Here is a 15000-nt window from a genome sequence, read left to right on the forward strand (position 1 = left end):
CACTACCTCTCCTCTCTGTGGGAATCTGTGGGATTCCAGTGTGTGTCTGATGTCCTGTTAACTCCAGCAGGCTGGGGGGGCAGTGTGTGTCTGATGTCTTATATTAACTCCAGCAGACTGTTGTGGGGGGGCAGTGTGTGTCTGATGTCCTGTTAACTCCAGCAGACTGTTGTGGGGGGGCAGTGTGTGTCTGATGTCCTGTTAACTCCAGCAGACTGTTGTGGGGGGGCAGTGTGTGTCTGATGTCCTGTTAACTCCAGCAGACTGTTGTGGGGGGGCAGTGTGTGTCTGATGTCCTGTTAACTCCAGCAGACTGTTGTGGGGGGTCAGTGGCCCGAGTCCAGGGGGTTGGGACACCAGCGGAGGGGCCTCAGTCGTGGTCACCATGGTGTTACCATGCCAGCGTTTGCTGTGCGACCATGCATACTGTGTTAGTTTGTGGGTGTCATCAGCTGTACTTGCTTAAACTTTATTGAGAGGATTTTCCCTGTGTCACCATGGCAGAGTCTGCAAACAGCTCACATACCCACACTACAAGAGTCTGCTGAACTACAGTCTGGACCATGCTAGAGTGTATAGCACGGCGTGTGGGCGGTATACCCACACAAAAAGATTGTTATAAAAATCATCTACGGCCTGCTTTCTATATGTATATATTTAGCATTTATATACCTGTAAGTTTAATCATTATGAAAGTGGCCACTTTCATAGTTCCAGAGTAAGTCATATAACTTACAAGAATCAGTACATCTTTGTAATGCCTCACTCACATAAGTTACTTGCTATGAAAGTGGCTACTTGCATAATAAGGAACATAGCTTCATTCACAATGGCAGAACATTGTGACTCTTTTCCATGTGGGTAGGCCTGTTTGATACCAAATGGGTTCTGAGACACATACGTGTGCACACACACACACACACACACACACACACACACACACACACACACACACACACGGGAAAGCACATGTGCTTACTGATACACGCTCACAAAGATGTACATGCTGAAAGAGTGCAGAGAGGATGGTGTTTCAGTATGGGGATGGTAACTCGTGACAGGTGTGTGGAGGGTGACGACTGGAGGTGTGTTTGGAGTCTGTTTGTTGTCCTGCAGCCATCTGGAGGGAGGGGGTTTTGAGGGATATCATCTTTCCCAAAGTAAAAGTGAGAGAGAGACAGACAGAGAACGAGAGTAAGACAGTTGGAGGGAGACCATGGCTGACAGCTTGGCAACTGTGAGTAAATTAATGGTTTTAATGAGACACTGAGCAGACTAAAATACCAAGTAAGAAACTAAACAATATGCACTGACTGCACTTTTATGATTTTTTTAATGGGTTTATGTGTGTGTGTGTGTGTGTGTGTGTGTGTGTGTGTGTGTGTGTGTGTGTGTGTGTTTTAACACAAGTGGTGTTTATCATTTACATTTTTAATAAGCAGCAGGTGTTACAATTGTAACTTTAATTGAAACAAAATGGAATAAGCACCGTTGTTGTGATTAGTGTGCCCAGTCAGTGCTCTTATTTATTTTGTCTCATCTTGTAGTGTCTCACCTTGCCTGTGTGTGTGTGTGTGTGTGTGTGTGTGTGTGTGTGTGTGTGTGTGTGTGTGTGTGTGTGTGTGTGTGTGTGTGTGTGCACCTGAGGGTGTCTGTGTCAGTGCGCAGTTGCAGAATTGATCAGTAAAAAGAGCCGTCAGTACTTACACAGGGATGGTCAGGATAGAAAAGAATCAAGCAGAACTTTATAGCTGTCTTTGAGAGAGAGGATCATATCAAAAAGAAGGAGGAGGCGCAGCAGGAGTTGTGCCTGTAGGGAGAGGCCTGCAGGAGGGAGACCGTAGGAAGTTCATGAGATGAAACGTTGTCACTAGATATTTGACGAGGCCTCTCAGAGAGGAGGAGTGAGGAGCGCTGTGTGTGTCTGCACCTCAGCTGTATCTCAGAGAGGAGGAGTGAGGAGCGCTGTGTGTGTCTGCACCTCAGCTGTATCTCAGAGAGGAGGAGTGAGGAGCGCTGTGTGTGTCTGCACCTCAGCTGTATCTCAGAGAGGAGGAGTGAGGAGCGCTGTGTGTGTCTGCACCTCAGCTGTATCTCAGAGAGGAGGAGTGAGGAGCGCTGTGTGTGTCTGCACCTCAGCTGTATCTCAGAGAGGAGGAGTGAGGAGCGCTGTGTGTGTCTGCACCTCAGCTGTATCTCAGAGAGGAGGAGTGAGGAGCGCTGTGTGTGTCTGCACCTCAGCTGTATCTCAGAGAGGAGGAGTGAGGAGCGCTGTGTGTGTCTGCACCTCAGCTGTATCTCAGAGAGGAGGAGTGAGGAGCGCTGTGTGTGTCTGCACCTCAGCTGTATCTCAGAGAGGAGGAGTGAGGAGCGCTGTGTGTCTGCACCTCAGCTGTCAAGCGTAAAGACCTCGCAGACTGTCTGTCACCGACGCCGGGACGTTTTGCTGCTTCAGGCAGCTGAACGTGAAAAAGACAAAAATCTGGCTTTTCTTCCTCTCCCCGCCATTCCCCTCTCCCTATAAACTGTGTTTAAAGGCAGAGACCTCCCTCTTTGCTCAGTGCTGTGCCACTGCTGTCATGCTGAGTGTGTTTTGCTGTCATTTGTTGCTATGCCTCCGCTTCGGGCATGTGGACCCTTTCTCCTTTTTAGCCAGGCTCTCTCTCTCTCTCTCTCTCTCTCTCTTTCTCTCTCTCTGTGTCTCTCTCTCTCTCTCTTTCTCTCTCTCTGTGTCTCTCTCTCTCTCTCAAAAGAGGACCAGCAACCCCGTCACAACAATAGACAATGCAACTGAAAGCAGTGTGTTATGAAGTTGAGCAAATCCATTTCAATGGCGTTTAATGGTTTTGTTTAGTTTTTTTTGTTTTGTTTTGTTTTATCAGAAAGTGTAACGCATATAAGGCTTACGATTGAACTTACACTCTACATTGCTTTGAAGCCACAAGTCTAATCCCTGGTAGAGTGAAATGTGGGCGGATCTTCCTGACCAGGATGTTGAGCTAGCTGGTGAGATGGAGGGAGGAGGATGCAGGGAGGGGAGGGGCCAATACATCCATAGGAGGGGCACAGGGGGAAAGATCAGATTATGTAAATGAGAGGGAAAGGTGCACACGGGGTTGGTTTGCCGCAGTAGAGTGTCTCCCTGTGGCTCTCCCTCTCTCTCTCTCTCTCTCTCTCTCTCCCTCTCTCTCTGTCCCTCTCTCTCCCTCTCCCTCTCTCTCTCTCTCTCTCTCCCTGTGTGCCGCATGAGTGATCCTGTTTCAGCCCGGGAAAGACACAAACACAACACAGACAAAAACGCCAGGCTCGCCATGTGCCACACCACGAGCCAGGACACTCACCAAACTCTCTCTCTCTCCCATTCACTTTCTGTCTCTCTCTCTCTCTCTCTCTCTCTCTCTCTCTCTCTCTCTCTCTCTCCAACACAAACACAGAGTGCAGACAATGAGCCAAGCTGGCCAGAGCACACTCACCAGAGGGCTTATTACCTGGCTACAGAGGAGCACATAGAGCTGTGTGGACAGCTTTCCCCAGGCTTTGAGGCAACAGGACTGGCAGAGCAGTTTACAGTCAGAGGGGAGCTAGTCTGTGTCTGTGTGTACTCCAGGCACCTGCCTGCCATCCCCTCAAACACACTCTCACACCCACACATGCACACAGTGGCTCCCACACTTCAAGGCCCGTGTCTGAGATGAAGATTTTGAAACTGCACTGTCCAAAAATCCCAAGGGAGGAGGGAAATGAGAGGAAAACTGATGGACGAGTTGTTTGACTCCGTCGAGTCCGACAAATGTGTTTTGTGCCTTTCTGAGAATAACCTCAACTCTCTATCTCCCTCTCTATTTTCCCTTACACCTCTCTCTTCCTCTCCCACTACTTTATATGTCTCTCTCTCTCTCTCTTATACCCCCTTCCCCATCCCCCTCTCTTCTCCTCTCTCTCTGCTTGGCTTGCAGGCAGATGCTGGCAACAGTTTTCTCCGGGCGGCCCGTTCTGGCAACCTGGACAAGGCCCTGGACCATATCAAAAATGGCATTGATATTAACACAGCCAATCAGGTGAGAGAGCTGCACAGTCCCCAGATTGAAGTGGTAGATTTGAAGACTCAAGCTCCATTAAAGATCAGCCAGTGGTTTGGAGCTATACTTGGTTTTGTATTCACTTTTTTTTTGTTGCTTCTGCACAAAACGGATCATCACTTGCATTGCGTCACAGGAAGAGTGATGTGTGTGCCCACTGCTCACAGATAGTCGAGGAGTTAGAATCCTGCCAAAGGTTTTCTCACTGGCTTTCTAACTGATTAAATAGAAAAATACTGAGGGCAAGTAGACAGCCCACTTCCCTTTGAAATAAAGAATTGTATGAATTGTGTGAATGTGGGAAAGGCAAGATCATTGAGCTCACGGCACTTAAAACCAATTAGAGAATGAGACATTTCTCTGTCCAGATCAGATCCAAACAGAGAAATTAGCTACTTATAGCACGACCGGCTGCGAAAAGATTGTGAGCATAAATTCTTTAAAAAATTGAAAAGAGGGTGCATTATTAAAATGATTTAATTGCTGAACTGCTGGTTTTAATTGTCTGAAATTGTACTTTCTACACCAATTTAAATAGCCTGTCAGTGGGAGGACTGTCATATGTTTGATGATATATCTGGCAAAATGTATGGTTTAGTTGGGGGATTTGACTTCGTAAATAATGTCTTATGTTCTGTTTAAACACTGCCTGTGTATATTGTATATTACTTTTGATTGAAATGTGTGTTTTGAGTGTCCATTGCGCATGATGTGTACTGTGTTACAGTATGTGCCTGTCTGTCTGCCTGTGCACTGTGTGTGCATGCTCAGGTAGACTGTTACTGTCATCAGAAGTGGAGGGTGGCAGGTAGCTGACAGCTCTCCTGGGAAGGTGTTAGATGGAGCAGGGGCTTCTCTTTTTGCCCCCTCTCCTCCATCCTGCCCCTTTTACCCTGATGCCTGTTCCCAGGGTGGCCAGGAGCACACAGTGTTAGTGGGCTAAGCCTGCCGCCCACAGGCTACTGAAACATGGCCAAAAAATGTGTGTGCATGCGTGCGTGTGTCCGTTCGTCCATTTGTGTGTGTGTGTGTGTCCGTGTGTGTGTGTGTGTGTGTGTGTGTGTGTGTGTGTGTGTGTGTGTGTGTGTGTGTGTGTGTGTGTGTGTGTGTGTGAGAGAGAGAGAGAGAGACACCTCTAGTTCATTAGTCTAACAATAGTCATGGTTTCCCTACCATTCACTTCTGCTGTCCCCTAATTATTGCTGTCACACTGCTGTCAGGATCTGTATGAGCCCTATTCACAAGAAGAGCCCACATAACAACAGTCTTTAACCCGTGTAAAGTGACACTGTATGCTATCTATTACTGGTAATTCCCCAAAGTAATGAAGGGAGACACCCCATGGACAAAAAATATAACTGCAGGCAGAAAATACATCCTCAGTCACAAACAAGAAAGCTCTATGACTTGCAAGCTATTCTGCAAAATTCTCACAAACAACGTGATTACAGTACATCTTTGGGCAGGGGAGAGAGGGAGTTCATTTTACTTCTTTGAAATTGTGTTTCTTTACTGTTTTGGTGTGGAATGTCTTTGAGTTAAAGTGATACTCCGCAGGATTATCATTTCTCTTGATTTTGGTGATAAGCGTCCATTGCTTTGGTGTTTTGCACTCAATGTAACAGTAGACACTGGCAAACACTGTAACGCTAAATACACTCAATGTAGACTTCAGTTTCATATTTTCTTCTACCTTGTTATATATTTCCCCCCCCAAACAAAATGCGGTTGATAGAGAGTATCTTATTTCTAAGACAAAGTTGCGGATTATCACTTGGTGGTGACTGTACTGTCTGTGATATTGGTTGTGTGACTGATGCTGTGTGTAAAGTCGGCGAGGTGTCGGTGGTGGCTCTGGCCGACCACACTGCCTCGCTCCCTCCCTCCCCCAGTCTCACTCCCTCCCCTCCCCCCCATCATGTCTGTTCCTCTCCTCTCCCTCTGAGCCTAACCACTGCTCCACTACCCTTCCTTCTCCTGTATGTGTACCCCCACCCCACCTCAACAATTTTTGCTTTTGTTTTTTGGTCCATCGTTGCCCTCCCTCTCTTCTCTGTCTGCAGTAGAGTGATGGTGTGCTGTGGTCTCCCCACTCAGAGGAATAATATCAGTGGTGTGGGAAAGGTCCAACCTCACATGTCCTGTGCGGCTGAAGGAAGGCTGTGTGAGGTCAGACCTATCCCACACGGCTCGTATTCTTCCTGCCGGCGGCCTGCCATCCCCCTCCCGTCCTCCTCTCCTCTTCCTCCTCCTCTCCGCCATCATTAATCAATTGACAGCGTTTCCATCCTGGTCTTCACCCCTGTACACCTTGTTTTTGCTAATAACCGTCCCCGACAGTACTGCATGCCCTGGTGTTCCAGTGTAAGTATTTGCCTGTTTTGGTTTGCAAGTGCTACAGTATTCTGTCTCTGTGAAAGTAACCCCATGTTTCAGTTGGCATGGTAGTGTCCACATGCGTTTGTGTGTATAAGCGTGTTGTTGTTGTTGTTGTTGTTGTTGTTGCTGTTGACGACACAGTAATAATAGTGTGCCTAGTCTGTTTAGGACCCTCCAGTATGAGGTCTGCTTTGCTCTCTCACTCAGAATGGGCTTAATGGGCTGCATCTGGCCTCGAAAGAAGGCCACGTCAAAATGGTGCTGGAGCTACTCCACAATGGAATCGTACTGGAGACCACCACAAAGGTAACGTCCTCAACAACAAAAACTGTCATTGATAATAATTAAAAAAAATCCCTTTCCAAAAGCAAACCCATATAAAAACCCTTCATTCAAGAACACTCTGGTCATAGATTTAACTATTTATTGCATAAATGGAAATACAGTTATGTTTGGCGTTGAAGGCTCCGCTCTTTACAGAAGATGCTCCTCCCTGAACCGGCCCAGCAGCATGCTACGCCGAGCAGGGAGGGCCGCAATATCCCCAGTGGGGATACAAGATTCCAGGTTAATTTAAATCCATAGTGAGTAACAGAGGGAGCCTAAGCAAGACATAGGCAAGACAAGGAATACATGTTCAACTTTTTGAGCCATGCAGACTCTTGAGCTAGAATACATGTTTAGCCTTTGAGCCATGCAGAGTCTGAGCTAGAAGGTGGAGGCAAAGCATTGCCACAGCAGCGGTGTGGAGCAGCATAGGTGGCGCAAAGATCAGAGTGAGAGGAGGCCATATTTAAACGGACTGCCTTGTTGTGAGAATGGTTGAATTGAATGATACGATTGGTAAATGTTTAAACGATGATCCAATCAGCGGCTGTCAGCTGGTTACAGCCGGGGCGTAGCCGATGACTTCCCTGTCTCAAATGAACTAACGCGAGGCATTATGTGAATTCAAAGCACATGTTGGTATATATATATATGAAAGTTGGTTGTGAAATCCTTTTCTGTGTGAAAATGACAATTGCAGTTGTGAATTGCCTTTGTAAGCTACGTTTTCAAAAGTGACACAAATATTGTCAGGCGGGGAAAAAAACACTGTACATCTACTGTATGAAATTATATTTTCACATAAGTATGAAGTATGACAGGATACGGCATGAAAAATAAATGCTCACAATTCACATGGTGAAAAGCAGGAAAAGCACATTTGGGTTTTCACTTGTGACTTGTTGCAGTTTCATTTGCTTTGGCTCTAGTCAGGGAGTCAGCACCATGGACAGCGACGCCACGGAGGAACGTCTGTGCGTCATGACTGCTGCTCACCTGTGTTACACCTGTGTGGGCTCATCAGAGACTAGTCTCGCTGGCCAGCCTCCTGAAGGGAGAGGAGGCTGGCCAGCGAGACTAATCAGAGACAAACAAACAGAGCAACGCTGAATCCTGTGCGATCATTTGTTCCAACTCCCCTTTTCCCTGATTTTAGAATTGTACTTTTATAGGAAACAAAGTATATTTTTGATCATTGCAAGAACAAGTCCGAGTTGTGATATTCACACCTCGTGACTCTTTTGGCTGCTCACGCTGCTCGTGGTGTGTCTGTGTTTGAACAGAAAGGGAACACAGCGCTGCATATTGCAGCCCTGGCAGGGCAGGAGCAGGTGGTCACAGAGCTGGTGAACTACGGGGCCAACGTCAATGCTCAGTCGCAGGTGAGGCCCAGCGCGCTGCTCTCTCCTGACCCCTAGTGATCACACTGTCCCATAAGACGTTTACAGTATAGACTCTCCTGTGAAACCATTGTATTAACAATTGTAATTCTATCTGTTAACATGTGTCCGCGTCCCCATATTTCTGTGTGTGTGGGCTTCCTCTGTCTGTGTGTATATCACTGTGTGCGCTGTCGTGCCACTGCTTCTGCTGCTGTGTCTGTGGCTCTTTGTGTGTATGTGTACTTTGTGTGTATGTGTATGTGTGTGCCTGTGTCTGTGTCCATATGTGCGTCTGTCTGAAACAGAAGGGCTTCACTCCACTCTACATGGCCGCACAAGAGAATCATCTAGAGGTTGTGAAGTTTCTTCTGGAGAACGGAGCCAATCAGAGCATTCCAACCGAGGTACCAACCAATCGACAGACAGAATTATTCACTGACTAATCTTTCCCAGTTCCGCCCCCGCCATCCTTGCTGGTCCTTAGTGCAGACTCACCCTCTTTCCACTGTCCTTTTTGTCTCATTCCATTCTCAAAGTCTGTACAGATTTTTAACACTTGAAGCTAAGAAATGAATTGTAAATAACCAATCATGCCTACATTAGTTTATTACTTTGTTATTATTAATTTACTATTCAGAGCTGCATAATGTGATATTATATACTGTGCTGTGTGTGTGTGTGTGTGTGTGTGTGTGTGTGTGTGTGTGTGTGTGTGTGTGTGTGTGTGTGTGTGTGTGTGTGTGTGTGTGTGTGTGTGTGCGCGCGTGCGTGCGTGCATGCGTGTGTGCGCGCGCGTGTGCGTGCGTGCGTGCGTGTAAATTGTGGTGATGTGTACTAATTATGATATGTATTAATGTGTGTAAATTGTGATTATATGTATGAATTGTGATGTCTAGATATGATCTTTTATACTTCAAAATGTAGTTTGTAATTTATTGTATTGTTGCATTATTTGTGCTGTATTTTATGTCAACTGCAGATGGAAACTAACAAATTGCTATAATCTGGTGCAACGCATCTTTTCTCTTTGAGAGCAATGTTATCTTTTGCACATGGTCCCCGACAAATAAACGTAATAAACTAAAACAAACTACAAGCCTCTCACTGAGCCAACCCGCCTTCACCCCTGGTTGTCCCTGTCCCCTTCAGGATGGCTTTACCCCTCTGGCCGTGGCTCTTCAGCAGGGACACGAGAATGTCGTAGCCCTGCTCATCAACTACGGCACCAAGGGCAAGGTCCGCCTCCCCGCGCTGCACATAGCAGCGCGCAACGATGACACGCGCACCGCCGCTGTGCTGCTGCAGAACGACCCCAATGCTGATGTACTCAGCAAGGTACCCACTTAGCTGTTCTATCCACGTTACTGATAATTATGGATCAAAAATCTTATGGTGGAAATATTTTTGAGAAAGCAGCAATGTTGTCACAATATCGATATCGAGGTATTTGGTCAAAGATATTGTGGTATTTGATTTTGTCCATATTGCCCAGCCCTACATGTGGCTTGGATTTGCAATTGAACATTTCGCCCACTTAGAAAATAGTGAGATATATTTTGACTGTACACGTATACATAATATAGGGTGTGGAAATATATCTTGTGTCGTTTGTGTGATTGTGTTTGCTCATATGACGTGTTTTTCTAAAGTAAAGGTAATAGAAATGACAGGTTCTCTCCCCACTGTGTCCTTGCAGACGGGCTTCACACCTCTCCACATTGCTGCACACTATGAAAACCTGAACGTAGCTCAGCTGCTGCTTAACAGAGGAGCCAATGTCAACTTCACCCCTAAGGTACGCAATGACTCATCCTGGTCAAGTTTATGAAGGTAATGCTCCCCTATCCTGCTCTCTGTGCCTGTCTGATGGCTTCTGTCTCTCTGTCCTGCTCTCTGTCTGTGCCTGTCTGATGGCCTCTGTGTCTCCTGACCTGCTCTCTGTCTGGGCCTGTCTGATGGCCTCTGTGTCTCTCTGTAGAACTGTGCTGCTCTCTGTCTGTGTCGTCTGATGGCTTCTGTGTCTCCTGTCCTGCTCTCTGTCTGGGCCTGTCTGATGGCATCTGTGTCTCTCTGTCCTGCTCTCTGTCTGTGCCTGTCTGATGGCTTCTGTGTCTCCTGTCCTGCTCTCTGTCTGTGGCTGTCTGATGACCTCTGTGTCTCTCTGTCTGATGGCCTCTGAGTCTCTCTGTCTGATTTGATTTGATTTGTTTATTTAGACGGGACAGTGCAAAATTAATGGACACAAAGAACATAATCAGAGTGTAAAAATTGCCGGATTTAGCACGAGACTCGAGCACGAGGCTCGAACACGTTGCACATGGCACGAGGCTAATTTCCATCCGTAGTCCCCAAAACAAACAGGACATACGTGGACATACCTACATAGAATACAATTACACACAAACAATACATACATGCAGCCGGCAGTAATGGTTTCTAAATATACTCAGATTTGCAACATGAAACATGAAACATTATTACTGTGATGGCCTCTGTGTCTCTCTGTCTGATGACCTCTGTGTCTCTCTGTCTGATGACCTCTGTGTCTCTCTGTCTGATGACCTCTGTGTCTCTCTGTCTGATGACCTCTGTGTCTCTCTGTCTGATGACCTCTGTGTCTCTCTGTCTGATGACCTCTGTGTCTCTCTGTCTGATGACCTCTGAGTCTCTCTGTCTGATGGCCTCTGTGTCTCTCTGTCTGATGACCTCTGTGTCTCTCTGTCTGATGGCCTCTGTGTCTCTCTGTCTGATGACCTCTGAGTCTCTCTGTCTGATGACCTCTGTGTCTCTCTGTCTGATGACCTCTGTGTCTCTCTGTCTGATGACCTCTGTGTCTCTCTGTCTGATGACCTCTGAGTCTCTCTGTCTGATGGCCTCTGTGTCTCTCTGTCTGATGACCTCTGTGTCTCTCTGTCTGATGGCCTCTGTGTCTCTCTGTCTGATGACCTCTGAGTCTCTCTGTCTGATGGCCTCTGTGTCTCTCTGTCTGATGACCTCTGTGTCTCTCTGTCTGATGACCTCTGTGTCTCTCTGTCTGATGACCTCTGTGTCTCTCTGTCCTGCTCTCTGTCTGTGCCTGTCTGATGGCCTCTGTGTCTCTCTGTCTGATGACCTCTGTGTCTCTCTGTCCTGCTCTCTGTCTGTGCCTGTCGGATGGCCTCTGTGTCTCCTGTCCTGCTCTCTGTCTGTGCCTGTCTGATGGCCTCTGTGTCTCTCTGTCTGATGGCCTCTGTGTCTCTGTGTCTCCTGTCCTGCTCTCTGTCTGTGCCTGTCTGATGGCCTCTGTGTCTCTCTGTCTGATGGCCTCTGTGTCTCTCTGTCTGATGGCCTCTGTGTCTCTCTGTCTGATGGCCTCTGTGTCTCTGTGTCTCCTGTCCTGCTCTCTGTCTGTGCCTGTCTGATGGCCTCTGTGTTCTTCTGTAGAACTGTCCTGCTCTCTGTCTGTGCCTGTCTCATGGCCTCTGTGTCTCTCTGTAGAACGGCATCACTCCTCTGCACATTGCGGCCAGACGGGGGAATGTGATCATGGTCAGACTCCTGCTGGACAGAGGGGCGCAGATCGATGCCATGACCAAGGTGCTGTAGACTTCTGTCTGGCTTTCTGTCTCAAACTCTGAGATTCCTCGGCTTTGACCCATCTATATACCGTAAATTCCGCACTATAAGCCGCACCGGACTATAAGCCGCACCTGCAAAATTGACTGTTTGTTACAAGCCGCGGGTGTTTTAATGTTTTTTTTTTTTTTTTTTTTTTTTTTTTTTAATTGTGTTTTAATGTTTAATTACCATATGTAAGGGTTCGTGCACAGAGGGGATTGTCGGGAAAGAGATGGCTGTTTGAGGAAGCTCCCATTTATTAACATTTCAACAAAACAACATAACACAACACCACCTGTGTTTTTTTTTTACAGTGCACACAGTGTCCGCGGTGTGGTGAAAAGAGGGCAAGAGAGGAAATTAAAACAGAAGTGGATTTATAGTTAGAAAGAGTGCTAAAGAAGAGAGAATTCTGTTTTTTTTTTTGTTTTTTTTCTGAAAAAATCCATAGATAAGCCGCACCGTTATATAAGCCGCAGGGGCCAAAAAAGGCCAAAAAACGGGGAAAAAGCCGCGGCTTATAGTACGGTATACGGTACTAAATCACTGAGCTCTCTCTGCAGGATGAGCTGACCCCTCTGCACTGTGCAGCCAGAAACGGACATGTCAGGATCATAGAGATCCTTCTGGACCATGGAGCCCCCATCCAGGCCAAGACCAAGGTAATCTGACTAGATACGAGTGAACTCCAATGCTCTGCTCACTCAAAATCAAACAAGTACAATCATTTGATTTTTGATAGTGTAAATGTTATGATATATAGATAGCTTGTTTGTTTATTAATTCAAATTGTCATAGCAGCAACAAATGTGGAACATAATCAACTTCCTTTTTTTCCAATTGTCTTTATTGGTTTTCAGTTTTTTTACAGATCAGTTCGATATCAATAACATTTTTGTGTTTTTTACAAACAGAATAACAAAAAGGAGAAAAGATTACTATATAATCATCAGAGAGAGAGAGAGAGAGAGAGAGAGAGAGAGAGAGAGAGAGAGAGAGAATTCTCAGAAGAAGAAGAAGATTGGCAGAAAACATGTGCAAAGATTTATTGATGCATTATGTCCAAACAATGACAATGACTTTAGGTCGGCAAGCCAAACATGAGGAGATTCAAAGCCTAGATACAGCAGAGCCCAGGACAGGATGCCACATTATCTCAAATCTATCAGTTGAACCCCGAAGCTTAAACCTGAGCTTCTCCAGTTTTAAACATCTCTCAACCACAAAGTAAAACTAGGAGGCTGTGGGCTCTTCCAGTTCAGGAGAATTATCCTTTGTGCCAATAACATTAATTATAAAGGTTGTTGTACTGTAACTGTGTATTTAGCTCCTCGAAGAGGACTATCCTCTACTGGATCAATCAACAGATCAGGTTCTGTTCAAAAACATCTGAAAAGTTTGGAATCGTTTTCCACTGGTGAGATAATGTAGGACAGAGACAGAACATGTGTGCTAAAGTAGCAGGGAGCTACCTACAGTACATCCGTCGCAAACAGGATAAAATATTAGGATATATTTTGGAAAGTTTTACTTTTGAATAATGAAGATGATGTAGTAACTTGAACTGTATCAGCCCATGCCTAATGCATGTTGATGCTATGTACATTCTCCACTGGGTCTTCCCACTGGTCCTCTGTTAGACCCAATCCCAAATCATTCTCTCAAGCAGATTTAATAGGGAATAATAACTAGGGAAATCTTCTGCAAACTAGATAAAGGATATTGCTGCTTTAGCTGAGGGATGGGAGGACAACAAATATTCCAGATGTATATTGTTGGGCAGTCTAGGAAAAGAAGATGTGTTGGATTTAATAAAATTGCAGATTTGGAGAAATCTGAAGAATTGGATTTGTCATCGACTAAATTTAGTGCGCAACTGTTAAAATGAGGGGAACTTTCCATCAATCTAAGGAGCTTTCATAGTTTAAATACCATTACGCTTCCACAACTCAAATGAAGTACCAATTATGGAGGGAGGAGAAAAGTGATTGGGGAACAGAAGAGCCAAAAGAGAATGACTTTGCAGTAATCTATGTTCTAGTCTAAAAAGTAATTTAGCTGGTAACATAATGAAAGTGGCTGTTTTGTGATCCACCATTGACCTTTGGACTTGAAATTTGACTTCCTGACCTGATGGTATTTTCTAATTAGAAGACAATTGTCCTTTGCAAGAGTCAACACAGATTCTGTCTCTCTTTCTCCGTTCTCCCTGGTAGAATGGCCTGTCTCCCATCCACATGTCGGCCCAGGGGGACCACATGGACTGTGTCAAGCAGCTGCTGCAGTACAACGCAGAGATCGATGACATCACACTGGACCACCTCACCCCGCTGCATGTGGCGGCCCACTGTGGCCACCACCGCATGGCCAAAGTACTGCTGGACAAAGGGGCCAAACCCAACTCTCGAGCACTGGTCAGTGACAAACAAACAGTGTGAATTTAATTTACCACTTCAGTCAAGACAAAAGTTTCAATTTTTCTTTGTGCTGATGATTTGTTGATCCTGTGTTTTCAGAATGGCTTTACTCCTCTGCATATTGCTTGTAAAAAGAACCACATGCGTGTGATGGATCTCCTGCTCAAACATTCTGCCTCATTAGAGGCAGTGACAGAGGTGAGGGGACAGGAGAGAGAGAGAGAGCGAGAGAGAGAGAATGAGGAAAACACAATGAGAAACATACAGTAGATCTAGGAGAACCACACAGGTTTAGAGGTACATACATTCAATGTACGGGTGGCACGGTGGCGCAGTGGTTAACACTGTTGCCTCACAGCAAGAAGGTTGTGGGTTTGAACCTCAATCCATCCCAGGTCCTTTCTGTGTCGAGTTTGCATGTTCTCCCTGTGTTCACGTGGGTTTCCTCCCGCCATCAAACACATGTATATTAGGGGTAATGGACGCGGGGCTAAGAACCTACTTGCTACAGAAACCGCAAAAATATGTTTGGTGGTTGCGGTCCTACAGTATGCTCCACTTAGGAGTCTGCAGGGAATAAGAAGAGACAATGAATGTACACAACATCAGGGACACTTTCTATTTTCATCAAGTACACTGATGAGGTGAATCTAGGTAAAAGCCATGATCGCTTATTGATTTTCCTTATTAAATCTATACCAATCACAAAGGATGAGATGTATATAGGATTAGGGTCTCTAATGTTTTATACATTCAATGTATATTGTGTCTGATTAGTGTACGGCTCCATTTCTTATGTTCTTCCTCCCTCTGTGAACA

At 45.9% G+C, this 15000-nt stretch overlaps 1 protein-coding gene across 1 annotated transcript in view; it reads left to right on the forward strand.

Annotated features, from left to right (window-relative positions):
- The window catches only part of ank1a (ankyrin 1, erythrocytic a), a gene marked incomplete at its 5' end in the record, with an annotated part of 132459 nt that overhangs the window by 88024 nt on the left and 29435 nt on the right, over positions 1–15000 (forward strand). The window contains 10 exon segments of the mRNA XM_083645322.1: positions 3957–4058; positions 6666–6764; positions 8069–8167; positions 8473–8571; positions 9317–9502; positions 9864–9962; positions 11645–11743; positions 12328–12426; positions 13981–14178; positions 14281–14379. Of these exon segments, the coding sequence (XP_083501448.1) occupies positions 3957–4058; positions 6666–6764; positions 8069–8167; positions 8473–8571; positions 9317–9502; positions 9864–9962; positions 11645–11743; positions 12328–12426; positions 13981–14178; positions 14281–14379 (1179 nt within the window).

The sequence above is a fragment of the Poromitra crassiceps genome (genome assembly GCF_964638095.1).
Source record: "Poromitra crassiceps genome assembly, chromosome: 10".
NCBI lineage: Eukaryota > Metazoa > Chordata > Actinopteri > Beryciformes > Melamphaidae > Poromitra > Poromitra crassiceps.